Source organism: Engystomops pustulosus, unplaced genomic scaffold (genome assembly GCF_040894005.1).
Source record: "Engystomops pustulosus unplaced genomic scaffold, aEngPut4.maternal MAT_SCAFFOLD_733, whole genome shotgun sequence".
Taxonomy (NCBI): Eukaryota; Metazoa; Chordata; class Amphibia; order Anura; family Leptodactylidae; genus Engystomops; species Engystomops pustulosus.
Genome location: NW_027285612.1, coordinates 16,523 through 35,859, shown reverse-complemented (window position 1 = coordinate 35,859; position 19,337 = coordinate 16,523). Strand labels below are relative to the sequence as shown.

Sequence of the window (19,337 nt, the reverse complement as noted above, 5' to 3'; positions counted from 1 at the left end):
TTGCATCTGTCATCTCCCCCCTCCTGCAGCTCCCTCTCTCCTCCACCCCGTTCCTGCAGCTCCCTCTCGCCGCCTACACCCCGTTCCTGCAGCTCCCTCAATCCTCCACCCCGTTCCTGCAGCTCCCTCTCTCCTCCACCCCGTTCCTGCAGCTCCCTCTCGCCGCCTCCACCCCGTTCCTGCAGCTCCCTCAATCCTCCACCCCGTTCCTGCAGCTCCCTCTCTCCTCCACCCCGTTCCTGCAGCTCCCTCTCGCCGCCTACACCCCGTTCCTGCAGCTCCCTCCCTCCTCCACCCCGTTCCTGCAGCTCCCCTTCTGCCGCCTCCCCCCGTTCCTGCAGCTCCCTCCCTCCTCCACCCCGTTCCTGCAGCTCCCCTTCCCCGCCGCCTCCCCCCGTTCCTGCAGCTCCTTCTCCGCCGCCTCTCCGTTCCTGTGGTCTGGTAAAGTTACGCCCATCAGTCCCATTTAATTGCATGCGACTGAGCTGCAATACTTAGCATGGCCACTGTACAATATCAGATGCTGTGCTTTGTGGCTGTAAACACACCAGGGGGCTCTTGTCCGAGTTGACAAATGACGTGATTGACAGTTTGTCCACCAGCAATCTGATACTGATCACTTAGACATAACAAAACCTGGAATATCCCTTTAAGAACATGTAACACATTAGCAGCTTGAGACCCTCTTTTCTAAAAGCCAGAACAGATTGGGGCTCTGCTCCAGTTCCAGCAGTATAGGGGCCATCATAATACACACATCAGCTTAATGTCATCCTCCTGCAGGGGGCGCCAGGATCGGAATGTGTCGAGGGGTCTCAGTCTAAGTGACCAATTTCCTCTGATTTCACAATAAACCATCACAAAAAACGCAAGAAAACCTGTTGAAGCTGAATTTTATTTGAAAATCCACCAATTTCCTGACCACATACAATTTTTATATTTTCAACAAAAATAGAATCTGCAGAGACAATGCAGCAGGTGCGTTCCATGTACAGAATTGCTTTCATGCCGAGAATTTCCCTTTTCCTTACTTTCCCTTCCAGCGTTTCTTTTTTTTTTAAAGATTTATTTACATGACGAGCGCTGATCAACAGCGCCGGGGGGAAGGGGTGTGTTCCCCTTTATAACAGAATGGGTGCAGGGTGGGTGTGCGGCTGCAAGGCACTGCATGACAAGGGTCGGACACGGCGCCCTCCTGTGGGGTGTAACACTTGGTGGGTCGTCACCTGTATCAGCAATGAGTCACAGCGGGAAGAGTCCAAGGGGAGGTAACGGGGACTTAACCCCTCATCCCCCAAATCAGAATATGGAAAAAACGTGTTATGGCACTTAAAGTGACAGTTTCAAAAAAATCCCCTCCGCCCTCCCACCAAACCTTAAAGGGGATGTTAAAGGAAACCATACGATGAAAGCAATTCCTCACATTCATATTTTTTTTTCCTATTTTTCTTCTTAAAAGGCATCACCAATGTCCAATGTAAAACATCTGCCAAGCACAAAGCTATATCCCCCCCACAACCCCCCCTCCCCCAAATAAAATCAGATGTAAAATGTAGTGCTCTTTCCTAACAACCCCCCCCCCTCTAGGCACATCTCCCACTATTGGAATTAAAGCAGCTCGATAGAACCCCTGGTCGAGTACCCCCCCCCCCTGTTTAGCAGTATACGGACTTAAAATATTTAGTGCTCGGTATGGAATTACTTTCATAAAAAATTTTTTGTTTTAAAAAAATACCCAAAAAATTAAAAAAAACAAAACCCCAACCTGTATACATCCGTACATATGGCATAAGGTGATACATAATCATAAATAAATACAAATAATACATAAAGGAATGTCTACTGCAAACTGAATATATATATATATTTATAGATCTCAGGGGGGGTGGGGCAGGGGGCGTGACCCTCGTGTCATGTGACACAAACTTCTCGTCTCGTCTCTCCTCTCCTTCACTTCACACCGTATAAGGCCGAAAATACATGACACTCCCAGAAAATAAAAGGAAAATCTACTGTATCCCCACGGTTAGTGGGAGCGCGGTGTGGCCGAAAGGAGCGCAGTGTGGCCGAAAGGAGCGCATTGTGGCTTGAGAGATTGTAGCTCCGCCCCCCTGTTCTGTGCAGCTGGCAGCCCGTTCTGGTACCATTCGTGAGGAACTGGAGAGAGAACTTCTTATCAGCAGCTTGGATTTGACTAGAAGTCGGGATTTTATTTTTACTTTTTTTTTCCATCTTCTATGGGTGCTCCCGTCCAGCTGGGTTACATGAACTGCATCTGGAAGAGAGGAGACACGTACATGAAGGAGGGGAAGCAGAGGATGAGGCTGGACCAGCGGCTAGAGGAGGCCAGGACATGATACAACAGGTTTCTACATGGCATTAAAGGGGTGTTCCAAAAAGTTTTTTTGACAGTTAATCTTCAAGCTAGTTCTGGAGTCTCTTTAATAGTCATCATGAAGAGGGCAGCTGAATGAGAACGAGCAGGACACAACCCATGAGACTGATGAAGCCCCAGAAACCAGCGTGTTGTATCATGGACCAAGCTAGGAGAACAGATAAAATAATCCACACCAGTGACACAATCCAAACCTTCAAGAACAAGTGGGGGGAAAACTAAAATACAAGTGTAAATAATCCGGAGGTATGGCATGCAAGAAACGGCTCAAAGCTGTGGACATCAGGCCTAAAATAAACTGGAAATTATTGAGTGACCCACAAAAACATAAAACTCAAGAGGAGGAAAAGGAAGAGGCGGTGGGGTGGGAAAGCGCCAAGAGGAAGAGGCGGTGGGGTGGGAAAGCGCCAAGAGGAAGTGGCGGGGGGTGGGAAAGCGGCAAGAGGAAGAGGCGGGGGGAAAGCGGCTAGAGGAAGAGGCGGTGGGGAAAGCGGCTAGAGGAAGAGGCGGTGGGGAAAGCGGCAAGAGGAAGAGGCGGGGGGAAAGCGGCTAGAGGAAGAGGCGGTGGGGAAAGCGGCTAGAGGAAGAGGCGGTGGGGAAAGCGGCAAGAGGAAGAGGCGGTGGGGAAAGCGGCAAGAGGAAGAGGCGGTGGGGAAAGCGGCAAGAGGCGGTGGGGAAAGCGGCAAGAGGCGGTGGGGAAAGCGGCAAGAGGCGGTGGGGAAAGCGGCAAGAGGAAGAGGCGGTGGGGAAAGCGGCAAGAGGAAGAGGCGGTGGGGAAAGCGGCAAGAGGAAGAGGCGGTGGGGAAAGCGGCAAGAGGAAGAGGCGGTGGGGAAAGCGGCAAGAGGAAGAGGCGGTGGGGAAAGCGGCAAGAGGAAGAGGCGGTGGGGAAAGCGGCAAGAGGAAGAGGCGGTGGGGAAAGCGGCAAGAGGAAGAGGCGGTGGGGAAAGCGGCAAGAGGAAGAGGCGGTGGGGAAAGCGGCAAGAGGAAGAGGCGGTGGGGAAAGCGGCAAGAGGAAGAGGCGGTGGGGAAAGCGGCAAGAGGAAGAGGCGGTGGGGAAAGCGGCAAGAGGAAGAGGCGGGGGGAAAGCGGCAAGAGGAAGAGGCGGGGGGAAAGCGGCAAGAGGAAGAGGCGGGGGGAAAGCGGCAAGAGGCGGTGGGGAAAGCGGCAAGAGGCGGTGGGGAAAGCGGCAAGAGGCGGTGGGGAAAGCGGCAAGAGGAAGAGGCGGTGGGGAAAGCGGCAAGAGGAAGAGGCGGTGGGGAAAGCGGCAAGAGGAAGAGGCGGTGGGGAAAGCGGCAAGAGGAAGAGGCGGGGGGAAAGCGGCAAGAGGAAGAGGCGGGGGGAAAGCGGCAAGAGGAAGAGGCGGGGGGAAAGCGGCAAGAGGAAGAGGCGGGGGGAAAGCGGCAAGAGGAAGAGGCGGTGGGAAAGCGGCAAGAGGAAGAGGCGGTGGGAAAGCGGCAAGAGGAAGAGGCGGTGGGGAAAGCGGCAAGAGGAAGAGGCGGTGGGAAAGCGGCAAGAGGAAGAGGCGGTGGGAAAGCGGCAAGAGGAAGAGGCGGTGGGAAAGCGGCAAGAGGAAGAGGCGGTGGGGAAAGCGGCAAGAGGAAGAGGCGGTGGGGAAAGCGGCAAGAGGAAGAGGCGGTGGGGAAAGCGGCAAGAGGAAGAGGCGGTGGGGAAAGCGGCAAGAGGAAGAGGCGGTGGGGAAAGCGGCAAGAGGAAGAGGCGGTGGGGAAAGCGGCAAGAGGAAGAGGCGGTGGGGAAAGCGGCAAGAGGAAGAGGCGGTGGGGAAAGCGGCAAGAGGAAGAGGCGGTGGGGAAAGCGGCAAGAGGAAGAGGCGGTGGGGAAAGCGGCAAGAGGAAGAGGCGGTGGGGAAAGCGGCAAGAGGAAGAGGCGGTGGGGAAAGCGGCAAGAGGAAGAGGCGGTGGGGAAAGCGGCAAGAGGAAGAGGCGGTGGGGAAAGCGGCAAGAGGAAGAGGCGGTGGGGAAAGCGGCAAGAGGAAGAGGCGGTGGGGAAAGCGGCAAGAGGAAGAGGCGGTGGGGAAAGCGGCAAGAGGAAGAGGCGGTGGGGAAAGCGGCAAGAGGAAGAGGCGGTGGGGAAAGCGGCAAGAGGAAGAGGCGGTGGGGAAAGCGGCAAGAGGAAGAGGCGGTGGGGAAAGCGGCAAGAGGAAGAGGCGGTGGGGAAAGCGGCAAGAGGAAGAGGCGGGGGGAAAGCGGCAAGAGGAAGAGGCGGGGGGAAAGCGGCAAGAGGAAGAGGCGGGGGGAAAGCGGCAAGAGGAAGAGGCGGGGGGAAAGCGGCAAGAGGAAGAGGCGGGGGGAAAGCGGCAAGAGGAAGAGGCGGGGGGAAAGCGGCAAGAGGAAGAGGCGGGGGGAAAGCGGCAAGAGGAAGAGGCGGGGGGAAAGCGGCAAGAGGAAGAGGCGGGGGACAGCGGCAAGAGGAAGAGGCGGCAATTGTATACAAGAAGAAAGCGTGTCAAGACAACCAAACTATAAACAAAATATCAAACTTTATTTACACATATGCAATTTTGACAAACACTGACCAATTTAAAAACACTTAAAACGTGTAACAAGTACACAAAACAGGACTCAATGGGATGAAAAGTATCCAAGTCATCCCAAGAAAACCACCCTGGCTACAACAAATCTTATCTGGTGTTGATGAATGAGAGCTCTCCCCTGATGAAGTCACTTTAGGTGACGGAACGCGTGGGGCATCACGACCCCCTGGCTGTCTCTGGTGTTGTCTGGTAAACTACCATGATTTTGTATATATATGGGTGATACACAGTGCCTTATTTCTTATGATTGTTATGTAGGACAAGTTTACTATACTGCTGTGTTACCATGCACCTTATATAGCTGATTCCCTTTGGGAGCTCTTATTGTACATTCATCAACACCAGATAAGATTTGTTGTAGCCAGGGTGGTTTTCTTGGGATGACTTGGATACTTTTCATCCCATTGAGTCCTGTTTTGTGTACTTGTTACACGTTTTAAGTGTTTTTAAATTGGTCAGTGTTTGTCAAAATTGCATATGTGTAAATAAAGTTTGATATTTTGTTTATAGTTTGGTTGTCTTGACACGCTTTCTTCTTGTATACAATTGCTGGTATTTTTGTGTCTATAAAACAACCAGTGCATATTGGCTGTGCAGGACCCACACCCTTCTTTTGTGAAGAGGAAGAGGCGGGGGAAAGCGGCAAGAGGAAGAGGCGGGGGAAAGCGGCAAGAGGAAGAGGCGGGGGAAAGCGGCAAGAGGAAGAGGCGGGGGAAAGCGGCAAGAGGAAGAGGCGGGGGAAAGCGGCAAGAGGAAGAGGCGGGGGGAAAGCGGCAAGAGGAAGAGGCGGGGGGAAAGCGGCAAGAGGAAGAGGCGGGGGGAAAGCGGCAAGAGGAAGAGGCGGTGGGAAAGCGGCAAGAGGAAGAGGCGGGGGAAAGCGGCAAGAGGAAGAGGCGGGGGAGCATCAGAAAAAGGTGAAGAAAAAGGAGAAGGATCAGGTGATTTGCAGGGAAGAAGAGGCAAAGGGACAGCAGCGTCTTGGTACTGAAAGATCATTGTGAGAAAAGTCTCCAAAACTACCTAGGTTTCTAGTGAGACCAGGGATATCTCACAGCCCCCCCACTTGAAATATGCCCATTTGGAGGAGGAGCCATCCATGGAGGTGGGTCCATGGCATCTATGATCAAAGTTAATTTATCTGGTCAAAAAGCTGCAGTACCTTGGCATGGTCACAACAAAGTGGCCGTTTGACCCCTACTAATCTGAAACTGGTGACTTATCCTCTAACAATGTACATCCTAAGGCAGACATTTTGGAAGAGGATCCTAATCTACAGAGACTATTTCAGGATTAAGAGGAAGCTCCAATACTTTGCTGGGCATCATATGGTTGCCCCATTACCACCCAGTGCTCTGTTGCATCATACCAGACTATACAACTCCAGGCCCTGCCGGCTTATTATTTAAAACCATGGAGGGGGGTGAGTTATATCAAAATCTACGTTCCCCTATGAAAGTCATTGCCCATTTACATTTAGCTTTTATATTATTCTGGAGTTTGCTCTAAATTCTGATGGTTGTTATTGGAAACTGTCTACACGTTGGTTGTCATCCCCCCCCCCCCCAACTTAGCCAAACTATTCTGCATGTGAGGGCGGTGGACGGAGCAGTGAGTGCAGGGTCAAACCAGGTAAGTGCAGAAAGAAGGGGGTAAAACTGAAAATAAAAAACGGTGACAAAGCCCCAGGAGGAGGAGTCTGAGAAGCAGCCAGTGGGGGGCGCTCTTCCTATACCTATATGGTCCTATAAGAAATCCTGTAAAGAGAGCTGTGGATAGGGCTCCTTCCCGGGCGCTGAGTGAGGACTCTGACTGGAAGGGCTGGAGGCTGCGGACAACTGGGCGAGAGGAGAGGCACAAAGGGCATGAAAAACAAGGACCCCCGGACAGAAACCGAGATCACAGAAGTACAGACAAGCAAAGAAGAATCATCCTCATCCCACCCGCATACACAGAGGACCCAGCGTCAGCGCCCCCCTCAGGCACAGCCCGGTGTAATGAGACAGGGATCACGTCCAAGGGGGCGAGCCCAGACCACAGAGATTTCTCCATTTATATGATGGAGGATTAGAAGGGATGAGCCGGGGAGGGGGGAGGGCGGCGCATGTCATTGTATGACCTCCCAACTAATGAAATAAAAGATTAGAAAAAAAGGCCAAACCAATTTCGGATAAAGCGAGGATTAAACGCTTGTGTAGGACGGAGAGGAATATAGATACATTCATACATAGGGGTGTAATGACCCCAGGAGGGGGTAAAGAGACAGCACCATTAATGCAAAAAATATTATATGCCTATGAAGAAGCCTTAAAGGGGGTGTCCCAAGGCTAGAAGTTATCCAAGGTGATCAGTGAGGGTCCAGCTGCTGAGACCCCCCCAACATGGAATGGAATGGAGCAGTAGGGTGCATGCCGAATCCTGCAGCTCCACCTGTCCCCATTCTCTGGATAGCAGAGGTCCATACATGGATCCCAGCAATTAGACCTTCATGGATCTGCTTATTTCTAAACTTGGGACAACCCCTTTAATTGAAAATTCCCCTACTGTTTTAGGTCTATGTCTCCTATGCATGCCGATGTTTCTCCATGGTAACAGACTACAGTCTAGACCTCTGTAGTCTGATGCTGCAGTAATACTCCCCTTCTACCCCCCTATTCACATTTGGTCATATACAGGGGCTATGGAAGCCCCTCAGAGAAGGAATAAATAGCCCCTCAGGGGTAATTACCTATAATTACCCTGGGGTATTATACTTCATTTCTTCTGAGGCCATATCTGCCCCAGGACAGGAGAATCCGGGTGACTGTGCCGGCTTCCATTTGTAAAGGGATTTCTTCATTACACAATCTCTTTATATGAAATCTACCATCAGAACCAAACATGATAAATCAGGGACACTTATTCACAGATACAGGTTATCCATGGCCTCCCATCTAAAAATCAACATTTAAAATTATGCTAATGAGCTCTAAGAGGCATTCCCAGAGCCCCTTCATGCTGTAGCCTCAAAAGCTGTTACACTGTGCAGAGCACTTCCCCCTCCCACTATGCGAGGATACAGCAGGCAGAGTGAAGGGCGAAGTGCCGAGTTAAAAGAGGGAGGTGAAGACCGTGTAATAGACCTTGAAACTGCAGAAGGGAGGGGCTCTGGTAACGCCTCCAAGAGCACATCATGCTCATTAGCATAATTCGAAAAGTTGATTTTAGAAGGAAGATGTATAAGTAGTATAAGAAATATAAGAAGATGACCACAGTCCTGGTGCCTGGATCTCTGGGTAAGTGTCCCTGGTTTATCAGGATGGATTGTGATGGTAGGTTTCCTTTAACATTATACTGTGAAGATGTCATTTTTGGGATGACAAATTGCAACAATAAAGACTTATGTGCCGAGCACCCCAAGGTCCGTAAAATACAAGATATATTTACTGTGCAGAACACGACTGCCATACATCTCCCCCCATCTACAGCAGGAAACCCTCTACCGGAGCCCCCGCTAGTCAGCGCTCACTACATGCCAGAACCTACCTGTGCTCCTGATACAGGGCCAAAGGGATTAGGTGGTCTCATAACAGGCTGGTTGTATATCAACGCTTGCTGTGGTATTACAGGTACAGCTCCCATCTGTGGAGGCTGCAAAACAAATAACATGTACATGAGGATCAGACCCCCAGATCAGAGCAAGATCACAAGCCCAGGGGCGTCACTACAGGGGCAGCAGCCATTGCAGCTACCGGGCCCAGGACGCCAGACCCAACCCTACAGAATGGAGAATGTGCACTGTCATATACATATTATACAGCATAGTATATAACACTGCACATCCGCCACAGCCGAGCCCACATAAGTAATATTAGGAGTGGGGACAGCAGGACGGCACAGCTCCACCTCCTCCATGTGCTCAGCAGCTACAAGGCTGCATCACATCACATGTGTCCTGCGACAGCCCCCCCGACAGGGAATATAAACGTGTGTATATGGTGTACTTATGTCCTGAATGCGTGTGTATATGGTGTACTTATGTCCTGAATGCGTGTGTATATGGTGTATTTATGTCCTGAATGCGTGTGTATATGGTGTATTTATGTCCTGAATGCGTGTGTATATGGTGTATTTATGTCCTGAATGCGTGTGTATATGGTGTATTTATGTCCTGAATGCGTGTATATGGTGTATTTTTAAACTAAATGTGTGTATATGGGGGGGGGCCCCACCATACACATTCAATGGGTTCGCTGACCATCACTGATCTAATGTGCACAGGGCCCAATGTCACATAAAATGGGAAACACAACCCCAAGTTCTCAAGAGGTAAATCCCCCACATTACAGGGGGGTCCCGTCCCCCCATACATTACAGGGGGGTCCCGTCCCCCCATACATTACAGGGGGGTCCCGTCCCCCCATACATTACAGGGGGGTCCCGTCCCCCCATACATTACAGGGGGGTCCCGTCCCCCCATACATTACAGGGGGGTCCCGTCCCCCCATACATTACAGGGGGGTCCCGTCCCCCCATACATTACAGGGGGGTCCCGTCCCCCCATACATTACAGGGGGGTCCCGTCCCCCCATACATTACAGGGGGGTCCCGTCCCCCCATACATTACAGGGGGGTCCCGTCCCCCCATACATTACAGGGGGGTCCCGTCCCCCCATACATTACAGGGGGGTCCCGTCCCCCCATACATTACAGGGGGGTCCCGTCCCCCCATACATTACAGGGGGGTCCCGTCCCCCCATACATTACAGGGGGGTCCCGTCCCCCCATACATTACAGGGGGGTCCCGTCCCCCCATACATTACAGGGGGGTCCCGTCCCCCCATACATTACAGGGGGGTCCCGTCCCCCCATACATTACAGGGGGGTCCCGTCCCCCCATACATTACAGGGGGGTCCCGTCCCCCCATACATTACAGGGGGGTCCCGTCCCCCCATACATTACAGGGGGGTCCCGTCCCCCCATACATTACAGGGGGGTCCCGTCCCCCCATACATTACAGGGGGGTCCCGTCCCCCCATACATTACAGGGGGGTCCCGTCCCCCCATACATTACAGGGGGGTCCCGTCCCCCCATACATTACAGGGGGGTCCCGTCCCCCCATACATTACAGGGGGGTCCCGTCCCCCCATACATTACAGGGGGGTCCCGTCCCCCCATACATTACAGGGGGGTCCCGTCCCCCCATACATTACAGGGGGGTCCCGTCCCCCCATACATTACAGGGGGGTCCCGTCCCCCCATACATTACAGGGGGGTCCCGTCCCCCCATACATTACAGGGGGGTCCCGTCCCCCCATACATTACAGGGGGGTCCCGTCCCCCCATACATTACAGGGGGGTCCCGTCCCCCCATACATTACAGGGGGGTCCCGTCCCCCCATACATTACAGGGGGGTCCCGTCCCCCCATACATTACAGGGGGGTCCCGTCCCCCCATACATTACAGGGGGGTCCCGTCCCCCCATACATTACAGGGGGGTCCCGTCCCCCCATACATTACAGGGGGGTCCCGTCCCCCCATACATTACAGGGGGGTCCCGTCCCCCCATACATTACAGGGGGGTCCCGTCCCCCCATACATTACAGGGGGGTCCCGTCCCCCCATACATTACAGGGGGGTCCCGTCCCCCCATACATTACAGGGGGGTCCCGTCCCCCCATACATTACAGGGGGGTCCCGTCCCCCCATACATTACAGGGGGGTCCCGTCCCCCCATACATTACAGGGGGGTCCCGTCCCCCCATACATTACAGGGGGGTCCCGTCCCCCCATACATTACAGGGGGGTCCCGTCCCCCCATACATTACAGGGGGGTCCCGTCCCCCCATACATTACAGGGGGGTCCCGTCCCCCCATACATTACAGGGGGGTCCCGTCCCCCCATACATTACAGGGGGGTCCCGTCCCCCCATACATTACAGGGGGGTCCCGTCCCCCCATACATTACAGGGGGGTCCCGTCCCCCCATACATTACAGGGGGGTCCCGTCCCCCCATACATTACAGGGGGGTCCCGTCCCCCCATACATTACAGGGGGGTCCCGTCCCCCCATACATTACAGGGGGGTCCCGTCCCCCCATACATTACAGGGGGGTCCCGTCCCCCCATACATTACAGGGGGGTCCCGTCCCCCCATACATTACAGGGGGGTCCCGTCCCCCCATACATTACAGGGGGGTCCCGTCCCCCCATACATTACAGGGGGGTCCCGTCCCCCCATACATTACAGGGGGGTCCCGTCCCCCCATACATTACAGGGGGGTCCCGTCCCCCCATACATTACAGGGGGGTCCCGTCCCCCCATACATTACAGGGGGGTCCCGTCCCCCCATACATTACAGGGGGGTCCCGTCCCCCCATACATTACAGGGGGGTCCCGTCCCCCCATACATTACAGGGGGGTCCCGTCCCCCCATACATTACAGGGGGGTCCCGTCCCCCCATACATTACAGGGGGGTCCCGTCCCCCCATACATTACAGGGGGGTCCCGTCCCCCCATACATTACAGGGGGGTCCCGTCCCCCCATACATTACAGGGGGGTCCCGTCCCCCCATACATTACAGGGGGGTCCCGTCCCCCCATACATTACAGGGGGGTCCCGTCCCCCCATACATTACAGGGGGGTCCCGTCCCCCCATACATTACAGGGGGGTCCCGTCCCCCCATACATTACAGGGGGGTCCCGTCCCCCCATACATTACAGGGGGGTCCCGTCCCCCCATACATTACAGGGGGGTCCCGTCCCCCCATACATTACAGGGGGGTCCCGTCCCCCCATACATTACAGGGGGGTCCCGTCCCCCCATACATTACAGGGGGGTCCCGTCCCCCCATACATTACAGGGGGGTCCCGTCCCCCCATACATTACAGGGGGGTCCCGTCCCCCCATACATTACAGGGGGGTCCCGTCCCCCCATACATTACAGGGGGGTCCCGTCCCCCCATACATTACAGGGGGGTCCCGTCCCCCCATACATTACAGGGGGGTCCCGTCCCCCCATACATTACAGGGGGGTCCCGTCCCCCCATACATTACAGGGGTCCCGTCCCCCCATACATTACAGGGGTCCCGTCCCCCCATACATTACAGGGGTCCCGTCCCCCCATACATTACAGGGGTCCCGTCCCCCCATACATTACAGGGGTCCCGTCCCCCCATACATTACAGGGGTCCGTCCCCCCATACATTACAGGGGTCCGTCCCCCCATACATTACAGGGGTCCGTCCCCCCATACATTACAGGGGTCCGTCCCCCCATACATTACAGGGGTCCGTCCCCCCATACATTACAGGGGTCCGTCCCCCCATACATTACAGGGGTCCGTCCCCCCATACATTACAGGGGTCCGTCCCCCCATACATTACAGGGGTCCGTCCCCCCATACATTACAGGGGTCCGTCCCCCCATACATTACAGGGGTCCGTCCCCCCATACATTACAGGGGTCCGTCCCCCCATACATTACAGGGGTCCGTCCCCCCATACATTACAGGGGTCCGTCCCCCCATACATTACAGGGGTCCGTCCCCCCATACATTACAGGGGTCCGTCCCCCCATACATTACAGGGGTCCGTCCCCCCATACATTACAGGGGTCCGTCCCCCCATACATTACAGGGGTCCGTCCCCCCATACATTACAGGGGTCCGTCCCCCCATACATTACAGGGGTCCGTCCCCCCATACATTACAGGGGTCCGTCCCCCCATACATTACAGGGGTCCGTCCCCCCATACATTACAGGGGTCCGTCCCCCCATACATTACAGGGGTCCGTCCCCCCATACATTACAGGGGTCCGTCCCCCCATACATTACAGGGGTCCGTCCCCCCATACATTACAGGGGTCCGTCCCCCCATACATTACAGGGGTCCGTCCCCCCATACATTACAGGGGTCCCTCCCCCCATACATTACAGGGGTCCGTCCCCCCATACATTACAGGGGTCCGTCCCCCCATACATTACAGGGGTCCCTCCCCCCATACATTACAGGGGTCCCTCCCCCCATACATTACAGGGGTCCCTCCCCCCATACATTACAGGGGTCCCTCCCCCCATACATTACAGGGGTCCCTCCCCCCATACATTACAGGGGTCCCTCCCCCCATACATTACAGGGGTCCCTCCCCCCATACATTACAGGGGTCCCTCCCCCCATACATTACAGGGGTCCCTCCCCCCATACATTACAGGGGTCCCTCCCCCCATACATTACAGGGGTCCCTCCCCCCATACATTACAGGGGTCCCTCCCCCCATACATTACAGGGGTCCCTCCCCCCATACATTACAGGGGTCCCTCCCCCCATACATTACAGGGGTCCCTCCCCCCATACATTACAGGGGTCCCTCCCCCCATACATTACAGGGGTCCCTCCCCCCATACATTACAGGGGTCCCTCCCCCCATACATTACAGGGGTCCCTCCCCCCATACATTACAGGGGTCCCTCCCCCCATACATTACAGGGGTCCCTCCCCCCATACATTACAGGGGTCCCTCCCCCCATACATTACAGGGGTCCCTCCCCCCATACATTACAGGGGTCCCTCCCCCCATACATTACAGGGGTCCCTCCCCCCATACATTACAGGGGTCCCTCCCCCCATACATTACAGGGGTCCCTCCCCCCATACATTACAGGGGTCCCTCCCCCCATACATTACAGGGGTCCGTCCCCCCATACATTACAGGGGTCCGTCCCCCCATACATTACAGGGGTCCGTCCCCCCATTCATTACAGGGGTCCCCCCCCCCCATACATTACAGGGGTCCCCCCCCCATACATTACAGGGGTCCCCCCCCCCATACATTACAGGGGTCCCCCCCCATACATTACAGGGGTCCCCCCCCCCCCATACATTACAGGGGTCCCCCCCCATACATTACAGGGGTCCCCCCCCCCATACATTACACATGCCGCTGGTCTAGAACGACACTTACCATTCCAAACGCTGTGACCCCTGTGGGTGTCGTGGCTGGATACGCCATTATTGGTGGAGCCTGGAGTAATAAAAACAGATGATATGATACAAATCTATGACCTTCCGGACGAGCAGTGTGACCGGCAGCCATTGCTTTGTGGCCATGCAGTGCTGGTGACCCAAAGCAAGAAGTCATGTGCTGCACGGATGGCCGGGCATCTGTGCTCAAACCGTGAATCACAAGCCAAAAAAAAAAAAAATCACAAAAAGTTTATCAAGCAGGAGGCCGAATCCACACACCCAGAGACGCCACACACGATTATTAGAGGAAGACGCCACATCCCGCAAGTGATTAGTTATGAATAGACGTCTTGTGTCAGGACTGGACAGCCGGGGAAGGATAACAAGTTATGTCACAGACACAGCGTTACAGCCTACGTGAAAAATACTCTTATAAGATGTAATATCAGGCACTAGGTAGTTACACTGGGTGCACCAGACCACATGACCACGCCCATAGTGCACCAAATCCTCATCCGTATGCCTTTGGTCTAGGACACTTCATTTACAAGGACAGGTCTAGTTAATATGTGACCCCGGGAGCCAATACAGTTGCTTTACCAACACTGAATACAGGAAGCTCCCCCTGCTGGTGGCTGCAGGCAGTGGAAATCTTCTCTTTTCAATCTATATCTACACAGAGGATATAAAGCATGCGTTTCCCCAATTTTACTGTGGTCATGGGACTGCCAACACATCACCGGCAGCGCTTTGGTATAACTTACAGAAAGATCTCAACTTCTGATTTCTGCAACCCCCAGTAATCATGAGAATGTGGACACACACGTTCAGATGCTGGAGCGCTGCTCCATTCACTTCTACAAGGATGGCTTTGTCTCCCATCTACTGTGGTCAAAGATACTGAACAGCGGACCTCCCCAATATGGGCTACATTAGGCGGACCCACCCTGAGCTCTTGTACTGCTGATCTAGCAGCCAGGCTCAATGCATAAAATACAGTGTCCATACACCTCCCATGTTCTCCTTGTCCTCAAACACCATCATGTTACACTCCTTGAAGGGACTTCCATTAGTAAATCCTGGTAAGGTGCTAAAGGGCATCTACCACCAGGAAAAAAAGACTGCATGCAAATTAGCCTGAGGGGCTCCAGGCTCTATAGGTGTCAATGCAGCCTGGAGCCCCTGAGTCTCATATGCATACAGTCTTTCATCCCGGTAGATGTGGAAGACCCTTCAAGGATTTAACATTATGGTGTTTGAGGACAAGGAGAACATAGGAGGTGTATGGACACTAAAGGATACATGAGGAATGTAGAAAACCAAAAACCTACCAAAGCTCATTGGGTGAGTGATTCATTATTTTCACATCTATGAAAGTCACTTCCAGAACATGAAAGTTTTGCTTGAGGTGTACAGAGGTGTACTCTCAAAAACCTCCAGCCTAGACAAGTTATACAAACAATATTCCATCTGCCTTCAGTCGCCACTAGAGGGAGCCGAATGCACACTACAAACCGATCTCTGTACCACCACACTATGCAGTCAGCCCCCTCTAGTGGCAGTAAAAGGCGCATAGAATTTAATCACTTGAACCTGTAGAATGTGAATGTAAAGTGAACAGGAGGGGAATCCTTAAGATTGTCTGCACAGTCGGATCATTCTGATGATTACAATAACCAGGGAAGTGAGGAAGGGACATGCAAAAACTGTCATCACTGCAGCAGAGGATAGCCCGTCTCCCATAGCTCTGAGGTTTGCTCCGCGCCCCAAGCTAGAAGCGTGGCAGCTCTCCATGCCATTAGTGGTAGGATGCAGCACGAAAAGATTTAGGACCCCCAAACCACACAATCAAACCGTGATTAGTGTGAGGCACCGGCGAGATAGAGGTTAATCACGACTGCATGCCAGAGGAAAGCAGAGAGGCCGTTTTCTTTGGTTTCACTTACGTATGGTGGGAAATGCATGCCATTCTGTTTTATGGGTCATCGAGCCGAACAGTTATACAATGCAATAACACAGGATTAGAAGAGACACTTACACAACACAATACAGACATTACACTGCTAGAGGGGCAATACCAGGACTGATGCCACCCCCTACTAGAGGGGCTTTATGGAAGGGGGCAATTCTAATAGCTGATGCATGCTATACACATCTGGGAATCCCATCCTCCCCAAGGACCAACCAAAGGGCAATTGTAGAGACCGCGGGTGGCCGCACGGCAGAGCGAGGGGTCTGACTCATAGGAGTGGGTGTAAGATTGTAAAGACCCTTCCATGGCCAGATTGATAGAGGAAAGCAAGGTCAGGCACTAGGAAGAGCAATGGACAATAGAGGGTGCAACGGTCCACATGGCCACTCCCATGGTGCACCAAAATGCTCATCGGCATGCCCATGTTCTACGACACTTAATTTACAAGGAAGGTTTATTGAATAAGTGACCCTGGTGACAACACAGTTGCTTTACCAACACTGCATACAGGAAGCTCCCCCTGCTGGTGGCTGCAGACAATGAAAATATTCTCTTTTCATTCTGTACCTCTGCAGGTGACTTGGTGCTTAGTATTATAAATAATAATAATTCCGTTATACTGTGCCAACAGATTCCACACCGCTGCACAGAGCAAATTATCTCCAATCATTATATAGATGCGTTAATTATTGGAGCTTAATTAATTTACGCCAAAAATAGAAACATTTTGTTCAAGAATAGAATTTCACCTAAATCCTCCAATGTAAATGTAATATTTGTGTCGCTGTGTTACAGCTATGGCTCCTCACCAGAGTCGCTGGATTCCAGGTTGTTGTTGGGGCCACTTTTGGCTGCCAATTGGTCCCTCCTGTCAGTCTCTTCTCTCCTGGCTGACTCCAGTGAACATCACTGCAAGGATAGGATATTGAATAAGTCCGTGCATTAGTCTAAAAATAAATGTTCTGGATTTCCATCCTCTTCCCACATTCCTCTCACTTACTTTTTTGCTGTCCCGTTCCCGATGCCCAGATCTAAGAGAGAAACAGAACCGATGATAAGATGCCGTCTAATGGTTGACATGGGTCGGTAGGAGCGTTATTGCGGTATCCATACTCACTTCCCACCAGGTTGGCCAGAGAGGAGTCCAGGTCATCAGACACCAGCTTGCCGGGAGGGATTTTGGATGGGGGCATGCTCTGATTTTGAGACGCTACGGTTGGCTTCAGCAGCCCTCCCATGTCGTCAAAGCCTGAGGAGGAAGACAACTATTAGAATAATAGTAATTCTTTATTTATATAGCACACACGCAGCACTGCAAAGAACTTGCCAAATCACTCCCTGTCCCCAATGAGGCTCACAATATAATCAACCTAAAAGTATGTTTTGGAGTGTGGGAGGAAACCGGAGGACCCAGAGGAAACCCATGCAAACACAGAGAGAACATACAAACTCTTTGCAGATGTTGACCTGGGAGGGACTTGAACCCAGGATTCCAGTGCTGCAAGGCTGTAATGCTAACCACTGAGCCACCGTGCTACCCTAAAACATAACAGACTGATATAATAGATCTAAAGAATATTCTCTACATAAAGGAAAAGTTCTGTATCTTCCCAAGATTAAATATGGAAGATTTGTGTTTGTGAACAACATGTCATGCATTCATCTTGTTGTAGTGGAGAAAAATGCAATCTATGACCTCTGACCCCACAAAGGTGTTGGGCCACCAAGTTACCATTGCAATTTTGGAAACTCTACAATCAGCCGCTGATATCAATCAAGACGGGTGTGATACATTATCACTGCTGGGCTTCCGCACGGAGGATCTTTGGTGGGGCGACACCATCATCATCTTATCTAATAGAACTGAACTAATATATGAAATACACTTTGACCCCCCGTGTTTGCAGCTCTTACCGGTGGGGTCTACATTGATGTTAGTGGGAGACTTGTTGCCGAAAACCGAATCGAAATCGACGTTAAGGCCACCGGAGGTCTGTGGTTGAACGGCTAGAGATGGTGTGAACCCTGCAAGACACAATGACGGATCATGAGACAAGACCCCGACATACTCCGAGGACACATGGCTGCTATTATAATAAGGATATAAGAGGTTAGCGCCCGGTTTTCCGGGATTCTGAAGTCCTTACAAGGCATTAACTTAAAGTAAAAACGCAACTTTACATAAAACAGACATATTCCAGGACAGGCCATAGCGATGTGTGAGCTGCTATGCAAAAGTAGGTCAACTCTAGATCAGCAATGACCTACAAGGCTGGTTATAGATTCATCTGCTTAAAGGGAACCTGTCACCAGCTTTTACCCCACTAAAACTACCAGCCCCTTCAGGTAAGTGATGAAATGTCCTCTCTAGAATTCCCTATTATGTAGACTCTCACCCGGTTTAACCTTTTAAAAAAAAATCTCCAAATTCAGACAAATATGATTCATCTCATTGCATTTTCACATGAGATGAGTCAAGTTTAGTTGTTGCAGGGGGAGTGTCACTTCAGGCTCTAAATTCTGTTCTATAGGACCTAGAAAACATGCCTATGTCATATTAAAGATATGGATCTCATCTTTCATATCGTACTAAGCTTACGGCTCTGTGATCTTCAGAAATGGACACAAAGGAAGTTAAAAAATAGGCTGGAACTGGATCTTCATCTGCAGAATTTCCAACTATCTCTTTAGCTGCCTGTGCTTCCGGTTCTGTAGCTCACAGAACCACATGCCTGATGTCATCTAAAAGATGAGATTCTTATCTTTAATATGAAACAAAGCATGGTTCTAGTTGCTTTAGAACAAGATATAACGGTTTCTGAAGTGACACCCCTCCCGCAACCTCTAAACTTGACTCGTCTCATGAGAAAATGGGATGAGGAGTTATATGTGCTTGAATTGGGGAAGATTTTACTTTATAGGTAAAGGAGGGAATTCTAGAAAATTACATTTCATCCCTAACTTAAACGGCATGGTAGTTTAAAGTTGATGACAGGGTCTCTTTGAAGGGGTTCTCCAGAGTAAGAAAAACAGGATTACTTTAAAGGACATCTACCACCAGGATGAAAGGCTTTATGCAAATGAGCCTGAGGGGCTCCAGGCTTCATTAACACCTATGGAGCCCCTCAGGCTCATTTGTATACAATCCTTCATTCTGGTGGTAGATGCCTTTTCAGTCATTGACAGCGCGACACCTGTCTATGTGGTTGCACTCGGAATTGGAGCTCAGTTGGAGGAGGCTGAGCTGCAATACCACACATGTCCTGTGGGCAGGGGTGGCGCTGTCCCTATCTGCACCTGATGGAGATGGGTAATAGATACAGAAGCAGTGTGTGTGTTGTGTGTTTTCCTAGCTCACACATGGGTAGGATGCTGCATTTAGCAAGGCTGAACCTCTGCCAAGCCTCACTCACATGCAGACTACTTGCTGGGCATCTTTCTTTGTGCATCCCGATGGCAGGACAAGCTGC

At 52.3% G+C, this 19,337-nt stretch overlaps 1 protein-coding gene across 8 annotated transcripts in view; it reads right to left on the bottom strand.

Annotated features, from left to right (window-relative positions):
* Positions 1–876: 876 nt before the first annotated feature.
* The window catches only part of LOC140112381 (phosphatidylinositol-binding clathrin assembly protein-like), a 33,277-nt gene continuing 14,816 nt past the window's right edge, over positions 877–19,337 (bottom strand). For 6 of the 8 annotated variants that reach the window (XM_072132472.1, XM_072132476.1, XM_072132478.1 and 3 more), the window contains 9 exons: positions 17,782–17,892; positions 16,985–17,116; positions 16,868–16,898; positions 16,677–16,776; positions 15,842–15,865; positions 13,894–13,953; positions 8,470–8,574; positions 6,680–6,782; positions 877–2,275 (listed from right to left, as the gene is read on the bottom strand). In XM_072132472.1, coding sequence (XP_071988573.1) covers positions 6,690–6,782; positions 8,470–8,574; positions 13,894–13,953; positions 15,842–15,865; positions 16,677–16,776; positions 16,868–16,898; positions 16,985–17,116; positions 17,782–17,892 — 656 coding nt within the window. In that variant the 3' untranslated portion in view covers positions 877–2,275; positions 6,680–6,689. The remainder of the gene's footprint in view (positions 2,276–6,679; positions 6,783–8,469; positions 8,575–13,893; positions 13,954–15,841; positions 15,866–16,676; positions 16,777–16,867; positions 16,899–16,984; positions 17,117–17,781; positions 17,893–19,337) is intronic. The other 2 variants (XM_072132477.1, XM_072132475.1) reach the window with 2 other exon arrangements.